At 41.2% G+C, this 26,681-nt stretch overlaps 1 protein-coding gene across 1 annotated transcript; it reads left to right on the forward strand.

The window, feature by feature from the left end:
- Positions 1-814: 814 nt before the first annotated feature.
- Positions 815-26,516, forward strand: LOC115379178 (NACHT, LRR and PYD domains-containing protein 12-like; the record flags this gene model as incomplete). The annotated part of the gene is made up of 10 exons (XM_030079899.1): positions 815-910; positions 2,924-3,030; positions 3,241-3,298; positions 4,202-4,296; positions 5,122-6,692; positions 7,842-8,280; positions 12,720-12,893; positions 25,401-25,571; positions 26,103-26,273; positions 26,351-26,516. Coding segments are annotated over exons 1-10 (3,048 nt in total), but the record flags the coding sequence as incomplete, so codon positions are not given.
- Between the last annotated feature and the right edge of the window lie 165 nt (positions 26,517-26,681).

Here is a 26,681-nt window from a genome sequence, read left to right on the forward strand (position 1 = left end):
CACAAATGTGGCTAAACTGAAACTCATGGTTGGGAGTGTGTCACCTTTTCTTGCTGAAGTGTGGTCACCTGCAGCTCTCTGAGAAGCCCTCAGCCTGTCGCCCGGGTCTGTGCACCACAGCTCATCACTCACACTGTCTGAGAGGCTTCAAGTCACTCAGTGCACATTAAAGCACATCACATGAATGTGCATGGAAGGTGCTGGGTGCACTGATAAAGCACAGCGTTACACACTATTGCCATCTGCTGGTTAAGTAATGAAAGTGGTTGAACAAGGCTGAAACTTTTATTTTGAAAATGTCATAGGAAACCATAAGTTATTATATATCCTGACATTGATGGAAACAAAAAAATCACCAATATTTTTATTGTCATTTACATTTCCATCAACAAAAAACATGACAAAAAAAAAAAAACGCATGTAATAACCCCCCACCACATCACCACCACCACATCACACACACACACACACACACACACACACACACACACACACACACATACACACACTTCACAGCCTTACAGAAAGCAACAGTTTCCAAACCAAACCAAACAGTCCTATGAGCACACGGGAGCTGTGCTGATATGGACCTGGATTTTAAAGGATTTCTCTCCATGAAATCTAGAAAATGAGCCCCAGTTTCTTTGAGGACATGTCCTCTTCCTTTGGCAGCGGAGGTCAGTTTCTCTAAAGCGAGACAGAGACTGTCAGTCCCTCTGCTGGTAACAGGCCTGTCTGCAGTTTGCAGAACACTGCCATGGGATGTTTGGCTTGGAAAAGACACAGTGGGATCATTTTCTTCATGGTGCGATTGATGTTCAGAGGCTCGGGGAACACAGCCAGAGCTCTGCAGGAGAGTAAAACACAACTGAACAGGATCAGTGATGATGCAGCTTCATCTCTGCACAACGTATAAACATGTAATTACATCCAACAACCAGCAGGTGGTGACAGAAGCTCATTTGAATAACACAACGGGAGCCACCAACCACTGTTCTGCAGATCCTTCAAAGTAAAAGTGTGAATGGTAAAAATCTTCAGTGAATGTGGAGATGACTGGCTTCTGCAAAATGACAGCTGAAGGCGTGAGGAAGTCTTCATGCTGGTGACGTCAGGAGTTCATCTGCAAAACCGCCACTTTCACTCCTGCACACTTCAGCTTTTCAAACTCCATTTTTCTGACTGAGGACATCCTTGTGTTTGCCCTGCAGTGTGTCTCCTTTTTGTCCTGTGTGTGTGTGTGTGTGTGTGTGTGTGTGTGTGTGTGTGTGTGTGTGCGTGTGTGTGTGTTGTATTGACACTGCACAAGGAGTTGCTGTGAGGGACATGAGCTTCATGAATGACAAGTCAGCTGCTTTCTAACCTGACAGCTCCCTTGTGGAGGCGGGGCAGCCTGGAGATCAGCACTCACACCCTGTGGGAACAGTGGGAACAGTGGGAACAGTGGGAACAGTGGGGACAGTGGGGACAGTGGGAACAGTGGGAGTGTGAAAGTGGGTTTGGGCTCGTCACCAGCAGGACGGACACAAAAGGAGGAAAGCCAGAACGAGTGGGAGAGGCTGAGCAGAACAAATCCAAGAGGAGCTTGAGCACTGAAGTTCCCCCTCGGGTCTCCTCAGGGAGCTGACGGCAGCTCGTGTCTCCATCACTCTGACACTGAGGGAAAGATTCACAACCAACATGCTGCTGCTTCATGGCTGCAGAGCCACATCACATAGAACACATCTACATGTCTCCTGCATCATTTTAGACACGTTTCCCAGGAATTCAGCAGCTCACGTTCAGGATCTGCACTAGAATCTAAAATAAAGTTGTATGCAAGGTACAAGGTGTGTTGCTGGACTTTGACCTCATGGCTAATAAAAAAAAACAACAACAAAAAAAAAAAAAAACGCTGCCCTTCAGGTGTAACCCCCGTGGTGAAAATTCTGGAAGACATGAATTTATTTTATTTATTTTTTATTTTATTTATTTATTTTAAAATAAAAAATAAATAAAATAAATTCATGTCTTCCAGCATTTTCACCACGGGGGTTACACCTTTGTACTCAGTTCAGCTGCTCCACTGGCCAACACAACAGGGGGGGTGGCAGTGCGCTTCCTTCTAAAATCAATGCACTTTTCTTTAGTTTTTGCCACATTCATATTTGAAAAGGATGATTTACACCCGTCGATAAAATAATTTCAAATAGGACTTTGAACCATCAGCTAACCCTGCTGTGGCGTGGACTTGAACCCAGGTCAGCTGACTGACAGACGGGCTGACTGAGCCGTGCGTCCCCCCAGCAGCCGTCTCACATGGACTTTGCTGCTGCCTTCACACTTCACCTCAGTGTCATTCCTCACAGGACCACTGGAGCTCTGCTGGCTTTGAGGCGGAGCTGCAGGCTGTAATAAGCTGCTGAACAAACGACCAGTGGGCTCATTCTGGGTTTTGCTTTTTTAGACGGCGTCCGGGCGCCTCTGTTCGATCCTCTCTGTGAGGATCCTTGATGTTTGTCTGTCCGGGCTGTTTCCTCGCCTTCTGCCCAGTGAGCGCGGGGACGGGCTCTGATTAGGATAAGCAGTTTGGAAAATGAGTGACAATACAATGTACAATGACAAGCCTTTACACTGAAAAGCCTGTTTCCCTGTGGGTGTAACACAGGTGAGGTCAAAGTTCATTTTGAGACGACAGAGCACAGCAGGAGGACGGTGACAACAGAGTGAGTGTTATTCCAATACTATTGTTGTTATGATTATTATTATTATTATTATTATTCTGTAACTGTCAAAGTGTGAGTCACTTGTCGAGGGAATAAGAGTCAAAATGAGCTCAACAATTTCTCACAGATCCAGCTGATTAGCTGCTGAGTGTGTGTGTGTGTGTGTGTGTGTTTGTGTGCCTGCAGTACAGAAGATGAGTGTGTGTGTGGAGGAAGAGGAGGGCAGAGCAGAGCCTCCAGCCTCCAGCTGTCTGTCTATGAGGAGCGACTGGTCTAAAGTAACTCCTCCAGACTTCAGTCCTGATCCTGGACCTTCACACACACAGTAAGAGCTCTGTTACACTGTCAAACTCTAAGTCTGCCTCATGCAATCTGATTAAATGGGGAAATCTTCATGATGACCTACACAGCACTGTTAACAGCCCCCATCACTATGGCCTTCATACTGAAATGAAACAGTCCCTTATACCCTCGACTGAATTGAAGTGATCAAAGTGAAGCAAAGCTCCTGAGATCTGCAGCTCAGTCTAATCAGATCCAGGAAGAAGCTCCTGCCTGAGTCACAGGTGGACTTTGACACAGACCCAGGATATGTCGGACCAAATAACACACGGCCACCATGAGATTACGATAAGAGACACAGCAATTAGATCAGGAAGACAGAGCTGATCAGCACAAATACGAGCCAAGTACAACACAGATTATTAAAGTGCAGAGTGCGATATGTGCATAACTAGCTGTTGTAAAACTGAAGATATAGTAATAAATTAATTTAATTTTTTTACAACATAAAAACCCACACTTGTAGCAAGGAAAAAAATTTACTGTGTTCTACTAAAATTCTGTTTTCACTTTGTCATTATGGATTACTGAGTGCAGCTTAATGAGAGAAAAAATGAATTTAAATGATTGTAGTATCAGGCTGCAACATAACAAAAGTGAAAAAGTGAAGGGTGTCTGAATACTTTCTGAATGCTCTGTATGTTTCCTTTCATTTAAGTGTTTAACAGATGGACTGAATCATGGCGTCTACACGGGTCACAAATGAGCGTGTTACCCCTTTACACTTCTGCCAATCACAGCTGAAGTCCATAATTACCCAGGACTGTTGGTTCAGAGTGCAGGACTGAAATGCCAGCCAACCGGTTTACACTGAGCTCAAGTCTCAGATTGTAGCTCCGTGCAGAAGATGTACGACCAAAAAGGGAGAAAAAGTCAATAAAACTCCTGCATTTGTTTTTGGTCTGTCATGTAGCTTTTGTAGCTCGTCTCCCTCGTGCCCATATTTTCAAAAAGCTTTGAGTCGGAGCTTTGCAGCTGTAAATAACATGCACACAACATGTAGGTCTGCTAATGAACACAACTGCTGTCATTATCAAAAGTTCAGATGGCCGTAATGTCACAATGTGCAGCTTCACATGTTGTTGTCTGTCTGTCACTAATAACATGAATAAAACATTTGTGTTTGCAGAGGTCAGCAGCACAGGCAGAGAGCAGAGCCTCCAGCCTCCAGCTGTCTGTCTATGAGGAGTGACTGGTCTAAAGACAAACCTCCAGAGTTCAGTGCTGAACCTGGACCTTCAGCCACAAAGTAAGAGCTCTGTTATACTGTCAGACTGATGGAACATGATGACATGAGATTATTTTCATGAAGCAAAGACAGCTGTGAGGATATCAAGACAACAGGAAACAGAAAACAGGACAAAATTTTACTGTTTTTTTTTTTTTTTTTTTTTTTTTTTTTAATTTTACTGTTGTTTAAAAAAAGATGAATCCAAAGGTTCATATATTTTCCAGCTCTCTGTCTGTCCAGAGTTTGCCTGGGAGGTAACAGTGCCTCAGCTACTGAGGCAGCAACAGAGAAAAGCTCTTTTTTACTGTGTTTTTCTCCTGAAGACAGTTTCATGGGTTTAGTTTGGTAGCCGAGGTCGATCCTGGTTCATAAGTTAAAGCAAATATAGTGAATGAAATGAGCTCCACATTGAGAAACAAAGCAAACCTCACAGTACAATCAAAGCGCTAAAGCAACCTCAACAATACAAACACATTTCTGCTGTTTGTAGTCAGGAATAATGAAGAATGGACCCTGTTGATGAACCAATGATTAGCAGCTTTTGGTAAAACAGATAATGATATGACTTCATATTGTTTTTATTGAGAGTAACATTAATTACTGACAACTATATCTAACAAAGCACAGAACAGCTACAGTGTTCAGTCCATCCATGATCGCCACAGTGACTTTCATCCATGAGAGGAGAAAATGAATTTTACGTTGTGTTGTCATAAGGCTGTTTCAATACTTGAGAGTTTCAAGAGAAGATTTCATTTTAGTTTACAGTCTCAAAATTGTTTTGGTTAAAACAACAATTTTTTTTTTTTAATTTGTCATTAAGAATTTGCTTCACCTCCACAGAAAGAGGAAGAGGAGCAGTGAGGCTGTGGAGGAGCAGCTGTCCTGCTGTGCTTTGTGTCAGGAGGTCCTGAGGGATCCAGTCTCCACCAGCTGTGGACACTGGTTCTGCAGACAGTGCATCACCTCAGACTGGGACCAGTCTGGTTCATCAGGAGACTCTGCCTGTCCCCAGTGTGGAAAAAGATCCAGAACAAGACCTGCACGGCAGACACCCAGTCAAACCAGCACAGTGGACGGCGGTCTGCAGGAGGTTTTAGACGAGCATAAGATCAGTCTGAGGAGGAGATGTGAATTTGTGACAGAAGGAACTGCTGCAGCAGGAAGTGGAACCCCCCTCAACAGGATCTACACTGAGCTCTACATCACACAGGGATGGAGGGACGAGGTTAATACCCAACATGAGGTGTGGCAGCTGGAGACAACATCCAAGATGGAGACCCTCCATGACACTCCAATCAAGTGCCAGGACATCTTTAAACCCTTACCTGGCCAAGACACACACATCAGAGTAGTTGTGACGCAGGGCGTTGCTGGCATTGGAAAAACCTTCTCAGTGCAGAAGTTCACTCTGGACTGGGCAGAGGGCTTGGAAAACCAACATGTCAGTCTTGTGGTTCTGCTTTCGTTCCGGGAGCTGAACTTGATCAAAGATGAGCGCTACAGTCTTCTCCAGCTGCTCCGTGTTTTCCATCCAACATTACAGACGGTCACAGCAGAGAAGCTCACCGTCTGTAAAGTCGTGTTCATCTTTGACGGCCTGGATGAAAGCAGGTTTTTCTTGGATTTCCAGAACAATGAGGTCGTGTCTGATGTCACACAGACATCATCAGTAGACGTGCTGTTGACAAACCTCATCGAGGGGAATCTGCTTCCCTCGGCTCTCCTCTGGATAACTTCCAGACCTGCGGCGGCCAATCAGATCCCTCCTACATGTGTGGACAGGGTAACAGAAGTCCGAGGGTTCACTGACGTCCAGAAGGAGGAATACTTCAGGAGGAGATCCAGTGATGAGGAGCTGTGCAGCAGAATCATCTCACACATCAAGGCATCCAGGAGCCTCCACATCATGTGCCACATCCCAGTCTTCTGCTGGATCACTGCTACAGTTCTGGAGCACATGTTGACTACAGACCAGAGAGGAGAGCTGCCCAAGAGCCTGACTGACATGTACTCACACTTCCTGCTGGTTCAGACACAGAGGAAGAAGCACAAGTACGATGAGAGACATGACAGGAGTCAGCAGGAGCTGATGGAGACTGACAGGGAAGTTCTTCTGAAGCTGGGCAGGCTGGCGTTTGAACATCTGGAGAAAGGCAACCTGATGTTCTACCAAGAAGACCTGGAGGAGTGTGGTCTTGATGTCAGAGAGGCCTCGGTGTACTCAGGAGTGTGCACAGAGATCTTCAAAACCGAGTGTGTGCTCTTTCAGAGAAAAGTCTACTGCTTTGTTCATCTGAGCATTCAGGAGTTTCTCGCTGCAGTCTACATCTTCCACTGCTTCACCAACAGGGACATGAAGGTACTGAAGACTTTTCTGGAGGACTTTGAAGACAGTGATGACTGTGATGACAGTAAAGACAGTAAAGACAGTGCTGACAGTGCTGACAGTGATGCCAGTGATGACAGTAAAGACAGTAAAGACAGTGATGACAGTAAAGACAGTGATGCCAGTGATGACAGTAAAGACAGTAAAGACATTGATGACAGTAAAGACAGTGATGACCGTGATGACAGTAAAGACAGTGCTGACAGTGCTGACAGTGATGCCAGTGATGACAGTAAAGACAGTAAAGACAGTGATGACAGTAAAGACAGTGATGCCAGTGATGACAGTAAAGACAGTAAAGACATTGATGACAGTAAAGACAGTGATGCCAGTGATGACAGTAAAGACAGTAAAGACATTGATGACAGTAAAGACAGTGATGCCAGTGATGACAGTAAAGACAGTAAAGACATTGATGACAGTAAAGACAGTGATGCCAGTGATGACAGTAAAGACAGTAAAGACAGTAAAGACATTGATGACAGTAAAGACAGTGATGCCAGTGATGACAGTAAAGACAGTAAAGACAGTGATGACAGTAAAGACAGTGATGCCAGTGATGACAGTAAAGACAGTAAAGACAGTGATGACAGTAAAGACAGTAAAGACAGTAAAGACAGTGATGACAGTGATGACAGTGATGACAGTAAAGACAGTAAAGCCAGTAAAGCCAGTGATGACAGTAAAGACAGTGGTGACAGTAAAGCCAGTGATGACAGTAAAGACAGTGATGACAGTAAAGACAATGCTGACAGTGATGCCAGTGATGACAGTAAAGACAGTAAAGACAGTAAAGACAGTAAAGACATTGATGACAGTAAAGACAGTGATGACAGTAAAGACAATGCTGACAGTGATGCCAGTGATGACAGTAAAGACAGTAAAGACAGTAAAGACAGTAAAGACATTGATGACAGTAAAGACAGTGATGACAGTGATGACAGTAAAGACAGTAAAGACAGTGATGACAGTAAAGACAGTGATGCCAGTGATGACAGTAAAGACAGTAAAGACAGTGATGACAGTAAAGACAGTAAAGACAGTGATGACAGTAAAGACAGTTTTGACATTTATGACGTTGATGACATTTATGACAGTAATGACATTTATGACAGTGATGAAAGTGATGAGAATAATGCAAGGTGCCCCTTATTCCATGTCTTCCTGAAGATAGCAATGTCTAAAGTCCTGAAAAGTAAAAATGGCCAGCTGGACCTCTTTGTCCGCTTCCTTCATGGTCTCTTACTGGAGTCCAGCCAGAGGCTCTTAGGAGGCCTGCTGGGTCAGACAGAGAGCAGACCAGAAGACATCCAGAGAACCATCAGCAACCTGAAGGAAATGAACACCTACAGTTCCTCTCCTGACAGAAGCATCAACATCTTCCACTGTTTGATGGAGATGAACGACCTCTCAGTACATCAGGACATCCAAGAGTTCCTGAAGTCAGAGAACAGATCAGAGAAGAAACTCTCTGAGATCCACTGCTCAGCTCTGGCCTACATGCTGCAGATGTCAGAGGAGGTTCTGGATGTGTTGGACCTGAAGGCGTACAACACATCAGAGGAGGGACGACTGAGACTGATCCCAGCTGTGAGGAACTGCAGGAAGGCTCGGTTAGTCCTGATGTGAATACAGACATTACACAACAGTGTAGAGCAGCATTCACACCTGACAGCATCAGAGTTACAGCAGAGATAGATAACATACTGTACATTAACACACTGGCTATACTGTAAAGGTTGTTCTTCATTGGGGGAGTTTCTATTTTTATTGCTAGGATCAAATATCAGCAAAATTTACTTAATTTTTCAGGTGGCTGAGTTCATGAGAGGATATTTAATCACAACAGACAGATGTATTTATATGGATAAAAACTACAGTACAGACAGTATTACATGACATATTTTTCAGTATTTTTTTTTTTTTTTTTTTTTTTTTTTTTTACAGGAATTTGAAATGACCTCGCTGAGGAGCTTATCCTAAAACGTCCTGTTCTTGTACATTAAGAACTTGAAAAATATTCACTTAATATAGTACTATACACTCTTAGAAATAAAAGTGCTAACTAGAACCATGTAAGGTTCTTTGGCTTGTCCCCATAGGAGAACCCTTTTTGGTGCCAGGTAGAACCATTTATAAAGGTTACATCTGGAACCCTTTTGGAGGGTTATACCTAGAACCGTCTGTGAAAGGTTCCACCCAGAACCCCCCATGAGAGGTTCTACAAAGAACCCTTACTGGAGGTTCCATCCAGAACCATTCCACCTTCATAAGGTTTCATCTAGAACCCATCCAGGGAGTTCCATCAAGAACCCTTTCATATTTCAAGGATTTCACCAATAACCATTTTCTGAGGGTTCTATGAAGAACCATATTGTATTCTACAGATCAGGCAAAACAATTATTTCATTACTTATACTATATTGTGGTTGTTTATAATGTTGAGATTGAGGACACATTCAAACAATTTTAATGAGAATTTTTCTTTTATTTAAAAAACTTGGAACAATGTTGGATAAGGAGGGGAGACTCTCTGAGGACAGTCCAACAGAAGAGGAGAGGCTTTGTAGGTCCGAGGGGAAAACAAGTCAAAAGTGAGCATAGGTCCTGTAGAATCAGCAACATGATGATAGGACTCAGGCCAGACGCATCATACTGTAATCATGTATCATAATCACATCATGTAATCTCCAGCAATGGTGACATGGGAGAGAGAGAAGATAAAAGCATCAATCCAAGGTAGACTTACACTGCACCAGATGAAGCAGTTAACTAATTGTGCCTTCATCTCCCACAGATGCTGAAAGGAGGGACAAAAATATATTAGCTCTAAATACTTGATTATCATAAATGCAGTAATAGACATGAAATTAAATATGATCAATTCAACTATGCACTTTATACAGTGTAATAGCCTCACAATTAGTTTCTGATTCTGAACATAAAACCAAACGAAAATAAATAGTTAGACTCCCGCCGCTCTCGGGCACATTTTGCGTAACAGGCCAGGCTGCTACGCAGCTAGGTTGCCATGACAACATATATACAAAAACGCACGTGAGTTAGTCTGTGAGAACTCCTCGTTAAACAAAATAAACAACAATAAATCCAGCTGTTGCCTGTCGGCCAATAAAAGAACAACGCTAGACTACTCGCCCTCACTGTCACTGTCCTCCTCCTTTATTATGTTCACCCTGCCTTCTTTTTGGTTCGCGTTAAGAAAGACCAGTGCATCAACGTGGGAAGGATGCAGACTTGACCGCTGTCGGGTGACTGTGTTCCCAGCCAGGGAAAAGACACGTTCGCTTGGAGTGCTGGTGGCTGGAATAGCCAGGTAGCTTTTGGAAAGCTTGGCAAGACGGGGAAAACACTCCTCATTACGTGCCCACCACGCCAGGGGGTTTTCCATTGTAGCTATTTTGGGTAACTGTGCGTAATCCCGCAGCTCCTCTGCAGCCGTTGTTGCCCTCTTTTGCTCTGCGCTTTCGTAATTTTAAAATAAAAAATCTCAAGCTTTTTTCCCCCTTTTTTTAATGCCTACAAGATAGCAAGCTATTCTCAACTACATTAGTCATTTTATTTATTTTTCTTATCGACTTTTCAACTAGTACCCACGAGGTCGACTAGTGGTTTTACTAGTCGACTAGTTGACTAGTCAACTAGTTGGTGAAAGCCCTACTGTAGACATATTTTCGATATGAGCTTGAATGGTCCTTTCATCCTCTCCAAAGTCTCCATCTTCCTGAGCCTATGATGCATGAAAAATGACACAACAATATGGTAAGAGGTAACCACTAAGATGAGGTGTACATGATCATTTTTAAAAAAGTATGCTTAAGTTATATGTTGTTTCCAAAGACTTACAGCGGGCCTGGTTATGTAGAAAAGCTGGCTTGGTTGACCCGGAGTATGGCGCTTCTTTCCAGATCCTGCCACAGAAAATTTTGGACACATTTGTTGCACCATTGAGTCACCAATAAGGGGTCGCCTTTCCTTTTTGAACTTGTTAGAGACTCACGTAAATCATCCTACAACCAAGAGAAGAATTGTTTACTTAAGGGGATAGTGCAGTCGAAAATGAGATGATTGTTGACCTCAGTATTGTCCAGATTTGTCAACATCAAGCCATTTTGTAAAATACACCTATACAGTAAAAGATAGACACACTCATTTTTGGCAAATGTGAACATTCGGTGAATGCATTTTCTGTTTATTACATATTGAGATACAGTATGTACAGTAGCTATATCTATACAATTAAGATATGAAACATACATTAACAGACTCATTTTGTGCTTACTCACATGTCCTGAACCAATTTTCTCCCGCATGAAGGTACATCTGCGTATGAACAGGCTTAAAATCTCTTTATATTGTTTGGCTGAGGGATACCTTGGTTGGGGAGAGAAATAATAGAGTAAGTTGAACATGTTGTCTTAAAGTGCCATTATATGCAGTATAATCTCAATTTAAAGCTACAATGTGCAGTAGTTTTCCATAATAATGATAAAAGTAACCTACATTGTTTGGCTGCTGAGGATGGCATACAGTGACAGATCATTTCTCCGAGGGGACAAAAGTTCTGGGTCCTTTGCCTCAAGTGTATCTTTTAATGCTTTGAGGAAAGCAAACTGACCCAGTGAAGCAGGTCCAGCTGTTTGCTCATCATGAGGTCTTTGTAATATGGAAAAATGCAAGAATATGTTAGACCGAGCTGTGTGAAATAGTAATGAACAGACTGTAACTAGTAGAGAAATAAAGTTTCCCCCCACAAATGACCAGAATTACAGTATCTTGACAGCATTTTACCTGTTCCAATTTCTTGTTGTTGTTGACAATGATGATGATGGCGATGATGATGATGACTTCAACTGCTCGAGATACTTGAGGAATTGTGCTTGTTTTTTTATTGATGGGATTAATCTCTCTGACATCCTCTCAGAGAGAATTTTGAGGGTTGCTCCATCAATATCATTCTCTTCAAAACAAAAAGGAATACAAGTTATTAAGTTATAACCCTCTTGCTCAAGCCAGTGGCACACTTCAGTTGTTGTTCAAGCTGTGTAACTCATTGTACAAAAAAAAAAAAAAAAAAAAAAAATCAAAACAAGAAACAAATGCATGCATTAAAATAGTCCACCTTTCACCATAAAAAGTCCTTAGCTAGAGTCAAGCTTGCTGAAATAAGAAATCAGATTTAGCTTACCTTAATTCTCTGAAGTTTTTGATCTTCTGTCACTTCAGTCTGGCCTCTAACCACAGTAATCACTATTGATGTGTCACACCTGTTTTGCTGAGAAGGGCAGACCATGTGACGCAATCCACATTAAAACCAGCTATTAGCTCCCACATGGCCATTGGCAGGGTAGCCAGCTCCCTGGCCTGACACACTGAACCTCAGCCTTTCCTCTGGGAGATCGGGGGTCAAGTCCAAAAAGAAAATACCATTTTCTTTTTTCTTATTTTTCTTTTGATGGCTCATGAGCTCCTCCCTCCAGAGGTTGTAGTTGCATAGCATAACAATATAGCATGGTGGCTCAGTAGGTAACAGCATAGCAGTGCTATTTTGAAGATTGAGGGTTCAAGACAGGATAGAGGTCTATTCAACATGTATTGTTTAGTTACATAGCAGTGGTGGATGAGTGGTATCACATTTATCTTTTACATGGGAGAGCGGGGTTCAAGACTCAGTGCTGGTACCCTGTTTAAGTGTCTTTTCAACAGCAAAATTCTCCCTGGGATGATTGTATTTGTTTATTTGCCTCTTTATTGAGCAAGTTTAATTACATTAATGTAGGATGTAGGGTGAGGATCTTATACCCATGCTTTCAACAATACTTGAAGAACTCTTTCCTCCAAAAAGGGTTCTCTGGATCAAAACGGTTCTTACCAGAACCTTTAGTGTTACAAAGAACCCTTGAAAAACCCTTTCTTCAAAAAAGGGTTCTTCAGAAGCAAATGGTTCTGGGTAGAACCTGAGCCCCTCATAAAGAACCCTTTTGGAACCCTTATTTCTAAGAGTGTACAATTCACATTTCATCTGTAATTACAGACTGTCTGACTGTAGACTCTCAAAGACTCACTATGAAGTTGTGGACTCGGCTCTGAAGTCCAACCCCTCCTATCTGACAGAGCTGGACCTGGGTGAGAACAAGCTACAGGATTCAGGAGTGGAGCTGCTGTCTGCTGGACTGGAGAGTCCAAACTGCAGACTGAAGACTCTGAGGTCAGACTGCATTTCATTAGCTCTGTGTTTACATGAAATATTAAATGAATATTAGTTTTTATGTTTTGCTATTTTTTCAAAGATCTGTGTAAGTCTAATATTATTCTGATCCACAGTGATTACGCCACAGTGCCCATAATTTACAGTACACTCTTAGAAATAAAAGTGCTAACTAGAACCATATATGGTTCTTCGGCTTGTCCCCATAGGAGAACCCTTTTTGGTGCCAGGTAGAACCTTTTATAAAGGTTACATCTGGAACCCTTTTGGAGGGTTATACCTAGAACCGTCTGTGAAAGGTTCCACCCAGAACCCCCCATGAGAGGTTCTACAAAGAACCCTTACTGGAGGTTCCATCCAGAACCATTCCACCTTCATAAGGTTTCATCTAGAACCCATCCAGGGAGTTTCACCAAGAACCCTTTCATATTTCAAGGGTTTCACCAATAACCATTTTCTGAGGGTTCTATGAAGAACCATATTGTATTCTACAGATCAGGCAAAACAATTATTTCATTACTTATACTATATTGTGGTTGTTTATAATGTTGAGATTGAGGACACATTCAAACAATTTTAATGAGAATTTTTCTTTTATTTAAAAAACTTGGAACAATGTTGGATAAGGAGGGGAGACTCTCTGAGGACAGTCCAACAGAAGAGGAGAGGCTTTGTAGGTCCAAGGGGAAAACAAGTCAAAAGTGAGCATAGGTCCTGTAGAATCAGCAACATGATGATAGGACTCAGGCCAGACGCATCATACTGTAATTATGCATCATAATCACATCATGTAATCTCCAGCAATGGTGCAGGCTGTTCTCATTCAACGTTCGTACAAATTCCTACGAAAAATAATGCACAAATTTTCGTGCATATTCCTACGAATTTCCAGCAGCACGAGCGATCAGCGCGCCTGCGCGAGCCCCGAAGCGAGAGCCTTAAGAAAAATGGCGGACATTCCTTTTATTCTCAGTGGAAAATACAATATTTTAAGAGAGCTTATGCATTCAAATGCGTTTTGATAACATTTCTAGCGGGAAATGTGCATTTTATTTCCAAAATCTTCGTTCAGTTAGTGTATATAATGTTTACTTTGTTAGTTATTACGAAGATTCTTTCAGGTTTCTATCGTTGCTATGGCTGTTGCTATGGACGCTGCTACCACTGTCGCTGATGTAGCTTCCGCTCGGAAGTATTGTCCTCACTGACTGTCACTGTGGAAATCTGGGGAGGGAGGCGTGGGGTTAACCTGCTCTCACAGAAATCCGTGAAATGAGCATGACCTCCTAATAACGCATTGCGTGCTCCTCGCATGTAACCTGTTTTAACCGATTTCTATGGTTTTAATTCCGTGTGATCACCACACAAACGGTGTTCACTGGAAGTCGGCGAGATTCCGTGACGTCACGCTGTGGGTGGTGGTTCATAGATCCCGGAAGTGCAAATGTAATCGATATTCCGGAAAAAGGTCTGATTATTAGCCATAACGTTGTAACCATCCAAGGCAGACTTACCACGAGCTATGAGGCTGTGTAACGATGGCATGTGCTTCAGCCAAGTCCACAAGTCCCGTATAATATCAACTTTATTTTAAGAAAACACGTTTTATTTGCGATGTCATATCACGGAGAAGCACTACATTACCCATAATCCTAGTGTTTATCAGCAACGTGTCTGATTTTACTTTCATCAATAAAGTCAATAAAGTGTAATAAAGTGCATGAAAGTTGATAATATGCTGATATGTTACGCCATTGAACACAACCCTTTCAGTCAGCGAAACAGAGCGGGTGGAAAAACCGCGGAAACACGTCAAAATAGCACTAAAGATTTATATATATATTTTTATTTTTCATAACACATCTTTATTCGTGATATAAACATAGGCTACATGTTAAGGTTATAGTTTTGGTGTTGAAAAACTACCGTATGTATGTTTTTTAAACCTAATTTCAAAACTTTTCCCCTAACCCGGAAGAGGCGTACCAGAACTACAATCTGCGCGGAGTTGCAACACACAGAGGTGTCCTGCGCCATAGATTTTGTAGTTCTAATATGTTATGTCTATTATGTGATGTTGTGATCACTAATTTTTCAATCTTTTTTATAGTTTTTGGGTGTGGGAAGAACACCTGTTTGGTCAGATTTTATTTATTTTTTTCTTAAGATAGTGAAATCATGTTTTTTCCATGTTTTGACACTAGTCAGTGGCGCCCCCTATTGGTTTGCCATCGGGCATGATAGTAGAGGTCAAGAGCTTTCCAAAAATGTTGACCCCATGTCTGTGCAATTTTTTTTTGCTGCACTGTAAGCCTTTAAAAGTGTCTCAGGTGCAAGGTTCAAAGGGTTCCTGCTCCTCAGGAATTTTTCGTACGATATCATACGAACCGTTTTTCGTACGATATCATACGAACCGTTTCATGAGAATACGTTGAATGGTGACATGGCAGAGAGAGAAGATAAAAGCATCAATCCAAGGTAGACTTACACTGCACTAGATGAAGCAGTTAAATATCTACAAACAATAAAATAATACATGGTCCAATGAGAGCAATCAGCATATGGGCACATACAGCACTAATGGTGACAGTGGAATAGAATCAGATGAAAGTGAGGGAACACCACAAAGTTTCCACATTAACCCTCCTGTTATGTTCAAATTTACTAACATCTTTTAGGGGTCAGTTTGACCCCAAACATAAACTAAAATTGTTACCAAAGTTTACATGTCAAGTACTTTATGTTTCTTTGTTGACTACCTAAATAGCCCTTTAAATAAAACATAACACATAAATTTCATGTTTACCCAATAGTTGCTGAAGGTTGATGAAGGTTTTTCGGTAAGCGTGTTCGTCTCATTCCCTCCTTTAATGATTTCTCATCTGGGTGTACTTTAAGCATCTCTGTAGACATATTTTGGATATGATTTTGAATGGTCCTCTCATCCTCTCCAAAGTCTCCATCTTCCTGAGCCTATGATGCATGAAAAATGACACAACAATATGGTAAGAGGTAACCACTAAGATGAGGTGTACATGATCATTTTTAAAAAAGTATGTTTAAGTTATATGTTGTTTCCAAAGACTTACAGCGGGCCTGGTTATGTAGAAAAGCTGGCTTGGTTGACCCGGAGTATGGCGCTTCTTTCCAGATCCTGCCACAGAAAATTTTGGACACATTTGTTGCACCATTGAGTCGCCAATAAGGGGTCGCCTTTCCTTTTTGAACTTGTTAGAGACTCATGTAAATCATCCTACAACCAAGAGAAGAATTGTTTACTTAAGGGGATAGTGCAGTCGAAAATGAGATGATTGTTGACCTCAGTATTGTCCAGATTTGTCAACATCAAGCCATTTTGTAAAATACACCTATACAGTAAAAGATAGACACACTCATTTTTGGCAAATGTGAACATTCGGTGAATGCATTTTCTGTTTATTACATATTGAGATACAGTATGTACAGTAGCTATATCTATACAATTAAGATATGAAAACATACATTAACAGACTCATTTTGTGCTTACTCACATGTCCTGAACCAATTTTCTCCCGCATGAAGGTACATCTGCGTATGAACAGGCTTAAAATCTCTTTATATTGTTTGGCTGAGGGATACCTTGGTTGGGGAGAGAAATAATAGAGTAAGTTGAACATGTTGTCTTAAAGTGCCATTATATGGAGTATAATCTCAATTTAAAGCTACAATGTGCAGTAGTTTTCCATAATAATGATAAAAGTAACCTACATTGTTTGGCTGCTGAGGATGGCATACAGTGACAGATCATTTCTCCGAGGGGACAAAAGTTCTGGGTCCTTTGCCTCAAGTGTATCTTTTAATGCTTTGAGGAAAGCAAACTGACCCAGTGAAGCAGGTCCAGCTGTTTGCTCATCATGAGGTCTTTGTAATATGGAAAAATGCAAGAATATGTTAGACCGAGCTGTGTGAAATAGTAATGAACAGACTGTAACTAGTAGAGAAATAAAGTTTCCCCCACAAATGACCAGAATTACTGTATCTTGACAGCATTTTACCTGTTCCAATTTCTTGTTGTTGTTGACAATGATGATGATGGCGATGATGATGATGACTTCAACTGCTCGAGATACTTGAGGAATTGTGCTTGTTTTTTTATTGATGGGATTAATCTCTCTGACATCCTCTCAGAGAGAATTTTGAGGGTTGCTCCATCAATATCATTCTCTTCAAAACAAAAAGGAATACAAGTTATTAAGTTATAACCCTCTTGCTCAAGCCAGTGGCACACTTCAGTTGTTGTTCAAGCTGTGTAACTCATTGTACAAAAAAAAAAAAAAAAAAATCAAAACAAGAAACAAATGCATGCATTAAAATAGTCCACCTTTCACCATAAAAAGTCCTTAGCTAGAGTCAAGCTTGCTGAAATAAGAAATCAGATTTAGCTTACCTTAATTCTCTGAAGTTTTTGATCTTCTGTCACTTCAGTCTGGCCTCTAACCACAGTAATCACTATTGATGTGTCACACCTGTTTTGCTGAGAAGGGCAGACCATGTGACGCAATCCACATTAAAACCAGCTATTAGCTCCCACATGGCCATTGGCAGGGTAGCCAGCTCCCTGGCCTGACACACTGAACCTCAGCCTTTCCTCTGGAGATCGGGGGTCAAGTCCAAAAAGAAAATACCATTTTCTTTTTCTTATTTTTCTTTTGATGGCTCATGAGCTCCTCCCTCCAGAGGTTGTAGTTGCATAGCATAACAATATAGCATGGTGGCTCAGTAGGTAACAGCATAGCAGTGCTATTTTGAAGATTGAGGGTTCAAGACAGGATAGAGGTCTATTCAACATGTATTGTTTAGTTACATAGCAGTGGTGGATGAGTGGTATCACATTTATCTTTTACATGGGAGAGCAGTGTTCAAGACTCAGTGCTGGTACCCTGTTTAAGTGTCTTTTCAACAGCAAAATTCTCCCTGGGATGATTATATTTGTTTATTTGCCTCTTTATTGAGCAAGTTTAATTACATTGATGTAGGATGTAGGGTGAGGATCTTATACCCATGCTTTCAACAATACTTGAAGAACTCTTTCCTCCAAAAAGGGTTCTCTGGATCAAAACGGTTCTTACCAGAACTTTTAATGTTACAAAGAACCCTTGAAAAACCCTTTCTTCAAAGAAGGGTTCTTCAGAAGCAAATGGTTCTGGGTAGAACCTGAGCCCCTCGTGAAGAACCCTTTTGGAACCCTTATTTCTAAGAGTGTCGGTTCACTAGACCATCCCAAACCAACTGCTAAATAAAACTGTCAGTGGTGCACTTGCTCTGATGTTTATATTCAATGTCTGCAAGATCTCTTCTTCTTCACGTCCTTTCTATGCTTTCTGGCACACTCGACTCATGAGACCTCCTTACGAGTGAACGTCTAGTGAGGGTCAGGCGTATGGCACGTACCAGTGCACACTGGGTAATGTAGTATAGCCAAATCACAAGGAGAGAAATAGAACAAGACAGGGTACTATGAGCTCACGAGAAGTCCCAGTAGGCCTTAAAAAGTCCTAGTAGGCTACAGGCTAAAACTGAGAAGTGCCGGTACTCCGTACCATTGTGTATCGGCCCACTTAAAGCACTGGTTGTAGCCTAACTCACCCAACATTTCTGAGCAATAAAACATTTGAATACAAAACATTAACACAATAATACTACCTATGATGAGTATGGAGTACAAAAGGAAAAAACACAACAGTACTGTATTAAAACTAAAGTAAAGTGCATTATATTTATACTTATACTTTCCTGTTGAACAGGGACGGTTTTTGCTATGGGCAATGTTGGCAAAAAAAAAGGCACGGCACCTCGGGCGGCAACATAGGCTGGACCGCCACTGCTGTTGAAACTGTGATAAAACTCACATAACATTATTGAACAATCAGAACTAAGTGCCTTCATTTCTGGTTACATACTAGATGTGCACATGTAGATTTCTGTTAAAGAAAATCAGCTGGTCTACATGTTCAGCGTTCAGTGCACTTCACTGGGCTGTGACTAATGTACCAGCTGTTGAGAAGATCCTCTCAGCTGGTACACTAGGTCCTGGGATACAGAGGTATCTTTTAGCTTGACATGACAAAAGGGGGTATTGTCCTCATGTTTCTTTCCACCAGTTGAATGGATTGGTGGAGAGTGGCAGTGGTTTTACCTCTTTGTATCTCATCACCTCATCTAATGCCTTGTCATTTGTGGTTCTGGACACTGGTACTGGACTATATGGTTTCCCCAGGAGATCAGCCAGAGCACAAGAGTCCCTTTGCTTTCTTTGATGGGGGTCCAGGGTCATCAGCTGGCTCTGCCTGCTGCTTCAGCACCTCACCTGACCCACTGTATTCTGCATTTATTGGTCCACTCAGCTGAAAAAGTAAACGAATCACATTAATAAAGAAGAATAGCCCTATAATTGTATAGTTATACAATTAGTTTCAAATTCATTGTGGGGGTTTATAAATAAAAGTGCCAGTGTTCAAATAATTCCAGGTCTTACTGCATTCCATAAGACAACACAACAATTATATGATGTGAACATAGTCTGCATCATCATTTAATATACATTTGTCATTTGTGTTACAGAGCTTCTGTCTGGCTACTTTGAGGAATCAAAGTAGCCACACTTTGTTGAAAGCGCTGCAAACCTTCTTTCAGTGAGCTTCATGATGTAGTCACCTGAAACGGTTTTCACTTCACAGGTGTGCCTTATCAGGGTTCATTTGTGGAATTTCTTGCCTTCTTAATGGGCTTGGAACCATCAGTTGTGTTGTGCAGAAGTCAGGTTGGTACACAGCCGACAGCCCTATTTGACAACTGTTAGAATTCATATTATGGCAAGAACCAATCAGCTAAGTAAAGAGAAATGACAGTCCATCATTACTTTAAGAAATGAAGGTCAGTCAGTCCGGAAAATTGCAAAAACTTTTAATGTGTCCCCAAGTGGAGTTGCAAAAACCATAAAGCGCTACGACGAAACTGGCTAACATGAGGACCACATAGCTACTGGACTCTTAGGGTCCTGATTTTGAATGCTGCATCTATGCTCGGCGATACGTGTTTTTAAGGCTTGATTTGTTTTACCCACATATCCTAAACCACATGGACATTTAAGTAAATATATTACGTTAGTGGTAGTGCACGTAATAATACTTATAATGTCAAACCGCTTCCCTGTGAGGGGATGCGTAAAAGTGTGGCTCTTGGTGGTGAAATTACATTGTGCACAGCTTGCGCATCAGTAATTCCCACCTGGAACACATGTGAAAACAGTGTCCTGTCTTTGAGGGACAAGATCTAATTTCACTACAATTTGTCTGATATTCGGGGGACGTTTGCATACAGCTCTGGGCGTGTCTTTGAATGCTGTAGAAAGTTTTGGAGCACTGCTCAAAAGGTACCAATGTTTTATTATAACTTGTTCAAACTCCCTTCCCAAATTAGAGTATTGTAGAATACAGGCCTTTATACAGTGGAGCTTGAAAGTTTGTGAAGTCAAAGTCCTGACCTTCATTCAATTGAAATTTTGTGGAAAGACCTGAAGCACGCAGTTCATTTGAGGAAACCCACCAGCATCTCAGAGTTGAAGCTGTTCTGTACACAGGAATGGGCTAAAATTCCTCCAAGCCAGTGTGTAGGACTGATCAACAGTTACCAGAAACGTTTAGTTGCAGTTATTGCTGCACAAGGGGTCACAACAGATACTGAAAGCCAAGATTCACATACTTTTGCCAAACCCAGAAATGTAATACTGCATGATTTTCCTATGTAAATAAATGAACAAGTATAATATCTTTGTCTCCTTTGTTTCGTCAGACCCTCTTTATCTACTCTCTGAACTTGTGTGAAGATCTGATAAAGTTTTAGGTTTAGTTTTTCAAGCTTCAAACTTTCAAGCACCACTGTATATTGTATTCTACAATACTCTCTTATATATATGTATATATATATATATATACAGTACAGGCCAAAAGTTTGGACACACCTTCTCATTCAATGCGTTTTCTTTATTTTCATGACTATTTACATTGTAGATTCTCACTGAAGGAATCAAAACTATGAATGAATACATGTGGAGTTATGTACTTAACAAAAAAAGGTGAAATAACTGAAAACATGTTTTATATTCTAGTTTCTTCAAAATAGCCACCCTTTGCTCTGATTACTGCTTTGCACACTCTTGGCATTCTCTCGATGAGCTTCAAGAGGTAGTCACCTGAAATGGTTTTCCAACAGTCTTGAAGGAGTTCCCAGAGGTGTTTAGCACTTGTTGGCCCCTTTGCCTTCACTCTGCGGTCCAGCTCACCCCAAACCATCTGGATTGGGTTCAGGTCCGGTGACTGTGGAGGCCAGGTCATCTGCCGCAGCACTCCATCACTCTCCTTCTTGGTCAAATAGCCCTTACACAGCCTGGAGGTGTGTTTGGGGTCATTGTCCTGTTGGAAAATAAATGATGGTCCAACTAGGCACAAACCAGATGGGATGCCATGGGGCTGCAGGATGCTGTGGTAGCCATGCTGGTTCAGTGTGCCTTCAATTTTGAATAAATCCCCAACAGTGTCACCAGCAAAACACCCCCACACCATCACACCTCCTCCTCCATGCTTCACAGAGGGAACCAGGCATGTGGAATCCATCCGTTCACCTTTTCTGTGTCTCACAAAGACACGGCGGTTGGAACCAAAGATCTCAAATTTGGACTCATCAGACCAAAGCAGATTTCCACTGGTCTATTGTCCATTCCTTGTGTTTCTTGGCCCAAACAAATCTCTTCTGCTTGTTGCCTCTCCTTAGCAGTGGTTTCCTAGCAGCTATTTGACCATGAAGGCCTGATTGGCGCAGTCTCCTCTTAACAGTTGTTCTAGAGATGGGTCTGCTGCTAGAACTCTGTGTGGCATTTATCTGGTCTCTGATCTGAGCTGCTGTTAACTTGCGATTTCTGAGGCTGGTGACTCAGATGAACTTGTCCTCAGAAGCAGAGGTGACTCTTGGTCTTCCTTTACTTGGTCGGTCCTCATGTGTGCCAGTTTCGTTGTAGCGCTTGATGGTTTTTGCGACTCCACTTGGGGACACATTTAAAGTTTTTGCAATTTTCCGGACTGACTGACCTTCATTTCTTAAAGTAATGATGGCCATTCGTTTTTCTTTAGCTAGCTGATTGGTTCTTGCCATAATATGAATTTTAACAGTTGTCCAATAGGGCTGTCGGCTGTGTAGTAACCTGACTTCTGCACAACACAACTGATGGTCCCAACCCCATTGATAAAGCAAGAAATTCCACTAATTAACCCTGATAAGGCACACCTGTGAAGTGAAAACCATTTCAGGTGACTACCTCTTGAAGCTCATGGAGAGAATGCCAAGAGTGTGCAAAGCAGTAATCAGAGCAAAGGGTGGCTATTTTGAAGAAACTAGAATATAAAACATGTTTTCAGTAATTTCACCTTTTTTTGTTAAGTACATAACTCCACATGTGTTCATTCATAGTTTTGATTCCTTCAGTGAGAATCTACAATGTAAATAGTCATGAAAATAAAGAAAACACATTGAATGAGAAGGTGTGTTCAAACTTTTGGCCTGTACTGTATATATATATATATATATATATATATATATATATATATATATATATTCATATACACTAGTGTTGCAAAATTCCCGGAATTTTCAAAGTTGGAAAATTTCCATGGGAATTTTTGGAAATTAATGGGAATTAACGGGAATAAACAGGAATTTTCGGGGAATTTTCGGGGAATTTATATTCACTGCATTCACCCGGTCATATACATGTACACATAATAAACATTTTGGTTTGTTATAAGCAGATATGCATGCAGACATGTTACATTATAATGAATTTCCAGGGAATTTTCAGGAATTTTCCCTAGCTGAGTCAAACTGTGTTAATTCAGGTATAGGACTGTATACAGTACTATTGTTAAGGTGTGCATATGAAGTGGTTCAAACTACCCATTAAAATGCATAGAAATGCAGGAAATTGAATCGTGATGCTGATGTGATGATCGTCTGTCTCAGTGGAAGTGCTGTAGACTAGTGGAGTATAGGCTACTGATTGATGATGATCAAATGTGCTCGGAATTATTTGCATATGTGAATCATGGTGCACAGTTGAATTTGCATTGAATCATGCAACATATTTGTTTCCACCAAAATACAAAGTTGACTGTTTATATTTAAGTTTTATATTTCAGTTTTATCTGCGATGGACTGGCGACCTGTCCAGGGTGTTTCACTGCCTTCGCCCGATGAGCGCTGGGATAGGCTGCAGTACCCCCCCGCGACCCTAGTGAGGATAAGCGGTTTAGAAGATGAATCAATGAATGAATTTCAATTTTATTTCACACACTGGGGTATGGGGATGATGATTTTACAGTGTGCTGGCATTGAGGCCTTTGGGTTAGAGGTGAGTCCTGAGTTCAGGAGATTAGGGTTTACATTTCCAAAATGGTGATATTGATTTTGACATTCATTTTATTGATTATTGTTTATTTTTGCCCCATTCACCTTAAGTTAACAACAACAAAAACAAAAATTTCCAAAATTCCCAAGCTTAAATTTCCATGGAAACTTTTTAAAAACCTCATTCAAATTGATGACAAGAAAAAAAAAAAAAAAAAAAATCTCAATTTTCTCAGGAAAATTCTCCCCGAGCCGAATTTTCCTGGGAATTTTCGGAAACATTGAAAAAAAAGTGACAGCAAAAATCTTCTGAAAATTTCCAATATTCCAGAGCGAAAACTCCCATGAGAATCTTTGGAAACTTTCCGGGAAATTTACCGGAAACTTTCCACCCCTTTGCAACACTAATATACACACACACACACACACATATATATATATATATATACACACACACACACACACACATATATATATATACATACACTGTATGTACACTGGTGTTGCTAGTGGGAATTTTGGGGGAATTTTTCCCGAAAACCTTAATTTTGTTTGTTTTTTAAGCCATTCAGAGGTGGACTTGCTGGTGTGTTTTGGATCATTGTCCTGCTGCTAACCCAAGTTCGCTTGAGTTTGAGGTCATGTACTGATGGCCGGACATTGTCCTTCAGGATTTTCTGGTAGAGAGCAGAATTCATGGTTCCATCAGTTTTTGGCGAGTCGTCCAGGTCCTGAAGCAGCAAAGCAGCCCCAGACCATCACACTACCACCACCATGTTTGACTGTTGGTATGATGTTATTTTCATGAAATGCTGTGTCAGTTTTATGCCAGATGGAACGGGGTGCACACCCTCCAAAAAGTTCAACCTTTGTCTCGTCAGTCCACAGAATATTTTCCCAAAAGTCGTGGGGATCATCAAGATGTTTTTTGGCAAATGTGAGACAAGCCTTTGTGTTCTTTTTGGTCAGCAGTAGTTTCCGCTTTGGAACTCTCCCATTGGAGCCATTTTTGCTCAGTCCTTTTTTATTGTTGAATCATGGACACTGACCTTCACTGAGGCAAGTGAGGCCTGCAGTTGTTTAGATGTTGTTCTGGCTTCTTTTGTGAGTATTTTTGGCCAGCCAGCCACTCTTGGGCTCACCACTGTTCTACGTTCTCTCCATTTGTGGATAATGGCTTTCACTGTGGTTCACTGGAGTCAAAAAACCTTGTAACCCTTTCCAGACTGATAGATGTCAATTACTTTGTTCCTCATCTGTTCTTGAATTTCTTTAGATCGCAGCATGATGTGCTGCTTTTTGAGATCTTTTATCGTACTTCACTTTGTCAGACAGGTTCTATTTAAGTGATTTCTTGATTCAACAGGACTGGCAGTAATCAGTAATCGGCTTTCCAAAAAAATGTGGTCAATCACAGTTAAGTCATGATTTAACAAGGGGGGACAATTACTTTTTCACATAGGGCCAGGTAGGTTTTAAATGAAATATATAAATGAAATCATCACTTAAAAACTGTATTTTATATTTACTCAGGTTATCTTTGTCTAATATCAAACTTTGTTTGATGATCTGAAACATTTAAGTGTGACAAATATGCAAAAAATAAGAAATCAGGAAGGGGGCAAATACTTTTTCACATCACTTTATGTCCCCCTCAGCAACTAAAATAAGTGGTGATATTGATTAAATTTTCATGGAATTTTCATTAAAAACCTCATTCAAATTGATGACAAGGAAAATTCCGAATTCCAAAATTCCCGAACTGAATTTTCCCGGGAATTTTCGAAAAAATTGGAAAAAAGTGACTGCAAAAATCTCCTGAAAATTTCTAATATTCCAGAGCGAAAATTCCCACAGGAATTTTCAGAAACTTTCCAGGAAAGTGACCGGAAACTTTCCACCCCTTTACAACACTAATGTACACACACACATATATATACATATTCATATATGTATAAATATAGATTTTTTAGTCAGTTAGTCCACTTTTGATTTCTAAACTTCTGAACTGAATTTCTGAACACCTTTGTGTCCAATATTATTTTATAGCAACATGATTTCTTCGTTCTTCAGACTGAGTCACTGCATGTTGTCAGAGAGCAGCTGTGCTTCTCTGGCCTCGGCTCTGAAGTCCAACCCCCATCTGACAGAGCTGGACCTGAGTGAGAACAAGCTGCAGGATTCAGGAGTGAAGCTGCTGTCTGCTGGACTGGAGAGTCCAAACTGCAGCCTGAAGACTCTCAGGTCAGACTGCACTTTATTAGATCTGTGTTTACATGAAATATGAAATGAATTTTGTGGTGACAAAGATCTGTGTAAGTCTGATATTATTTTGATCCACAGTGATTACCTTAATGTTAAAGCCCATAACTTACAGTAGCACAAAAAGCTTATTGATGATGACTGGGACATGTTGAGCTGTAGATTTTTCATTTTCAAAAAGGAAAAACCCTACGCTCAGTAATTCAGTCTTCAGTCTCCTCTCAGCCGTTCAGGTTGCCATGTATTTTAATGAGAGCTGCTTGTTCCTTGTTACATCGTGTCTTTGAACCTGGCACTGTGCTGGGCTCAGGAGTTTGGAGTTGAGTCTTCTAATTAAATTTAAAACCTCCATAAAGCAGGTTTTCTATCAAGTTCAGATTTATTTTAGACCTACTAGCTTTATTATTATTTCTTTTTTTTTTTTAATCTCAGATTGACTTTGTCCGTCTTTGGTTTCTAAACACCTTTGTGTCTTTTATCATTTTAAAGCAACATCATTTCTTCTTTCTTCAGACTGAGACACTGTAGGTTGTCAAGGAGCAGCTGTGCTTCTCTGGCCTCAGCTCTGAAGTCCAACCCCCATCTGACAGAGCTGGATCTGAGTGAGAACCAGCTGAAGGATTCAGGAGTGAAGCTGCTGTCTGCTGGACTGGAGAGTCCAAACTGCAGACTGAAGACTCTGAGGTAGAGAATCTCTTTTCCTGTGTGAAGCTCTACTTGAACAGCAGCAGTGGTTTGTTAAAATGCTTCTTTCTCTGCAGGCTGACAGACTGTCAGGTCACAGATAAAGGCTGTGCTTCTCTGGCCTCGCCTCTGAAGTCCAACCCCCATTTGACAGAGCTGGACCTGAGCTACAACAAGCTGCAGGATTCAGGAATGAAGCTGCTGTCTGATCTGGTGGAGAGTCCAAACTGCAGACTGAAGACTCTGAGGTCAGTAGAGGGGTGGAGTCAGTCCATGTGGACGAGCTTCATTGGTTGGTCTCAGGTAGTGTCAGTTGTAGAGTGACTTGAAGTGGATAACACCTTTCTCCAGGTTTCAGATGGACCCCAGTTAAAAGGCTAAACAGAGCATCTGGAATGTGCCCAGCTG

This window comes from Myripristis murdjan, chromosome 20 (assembly GCF_902150065.1).
Source record: "Myripristis murdjan chromosome 20, fMyrMur1.1, whole genome shotgun sequence".
Taxonomy (NCBI): Eukaryota; Metazoa; Chordata; class Actinopteri; order Holocentriformes; family Holocentridae; genus Myripristis; species Myripristis murdjan.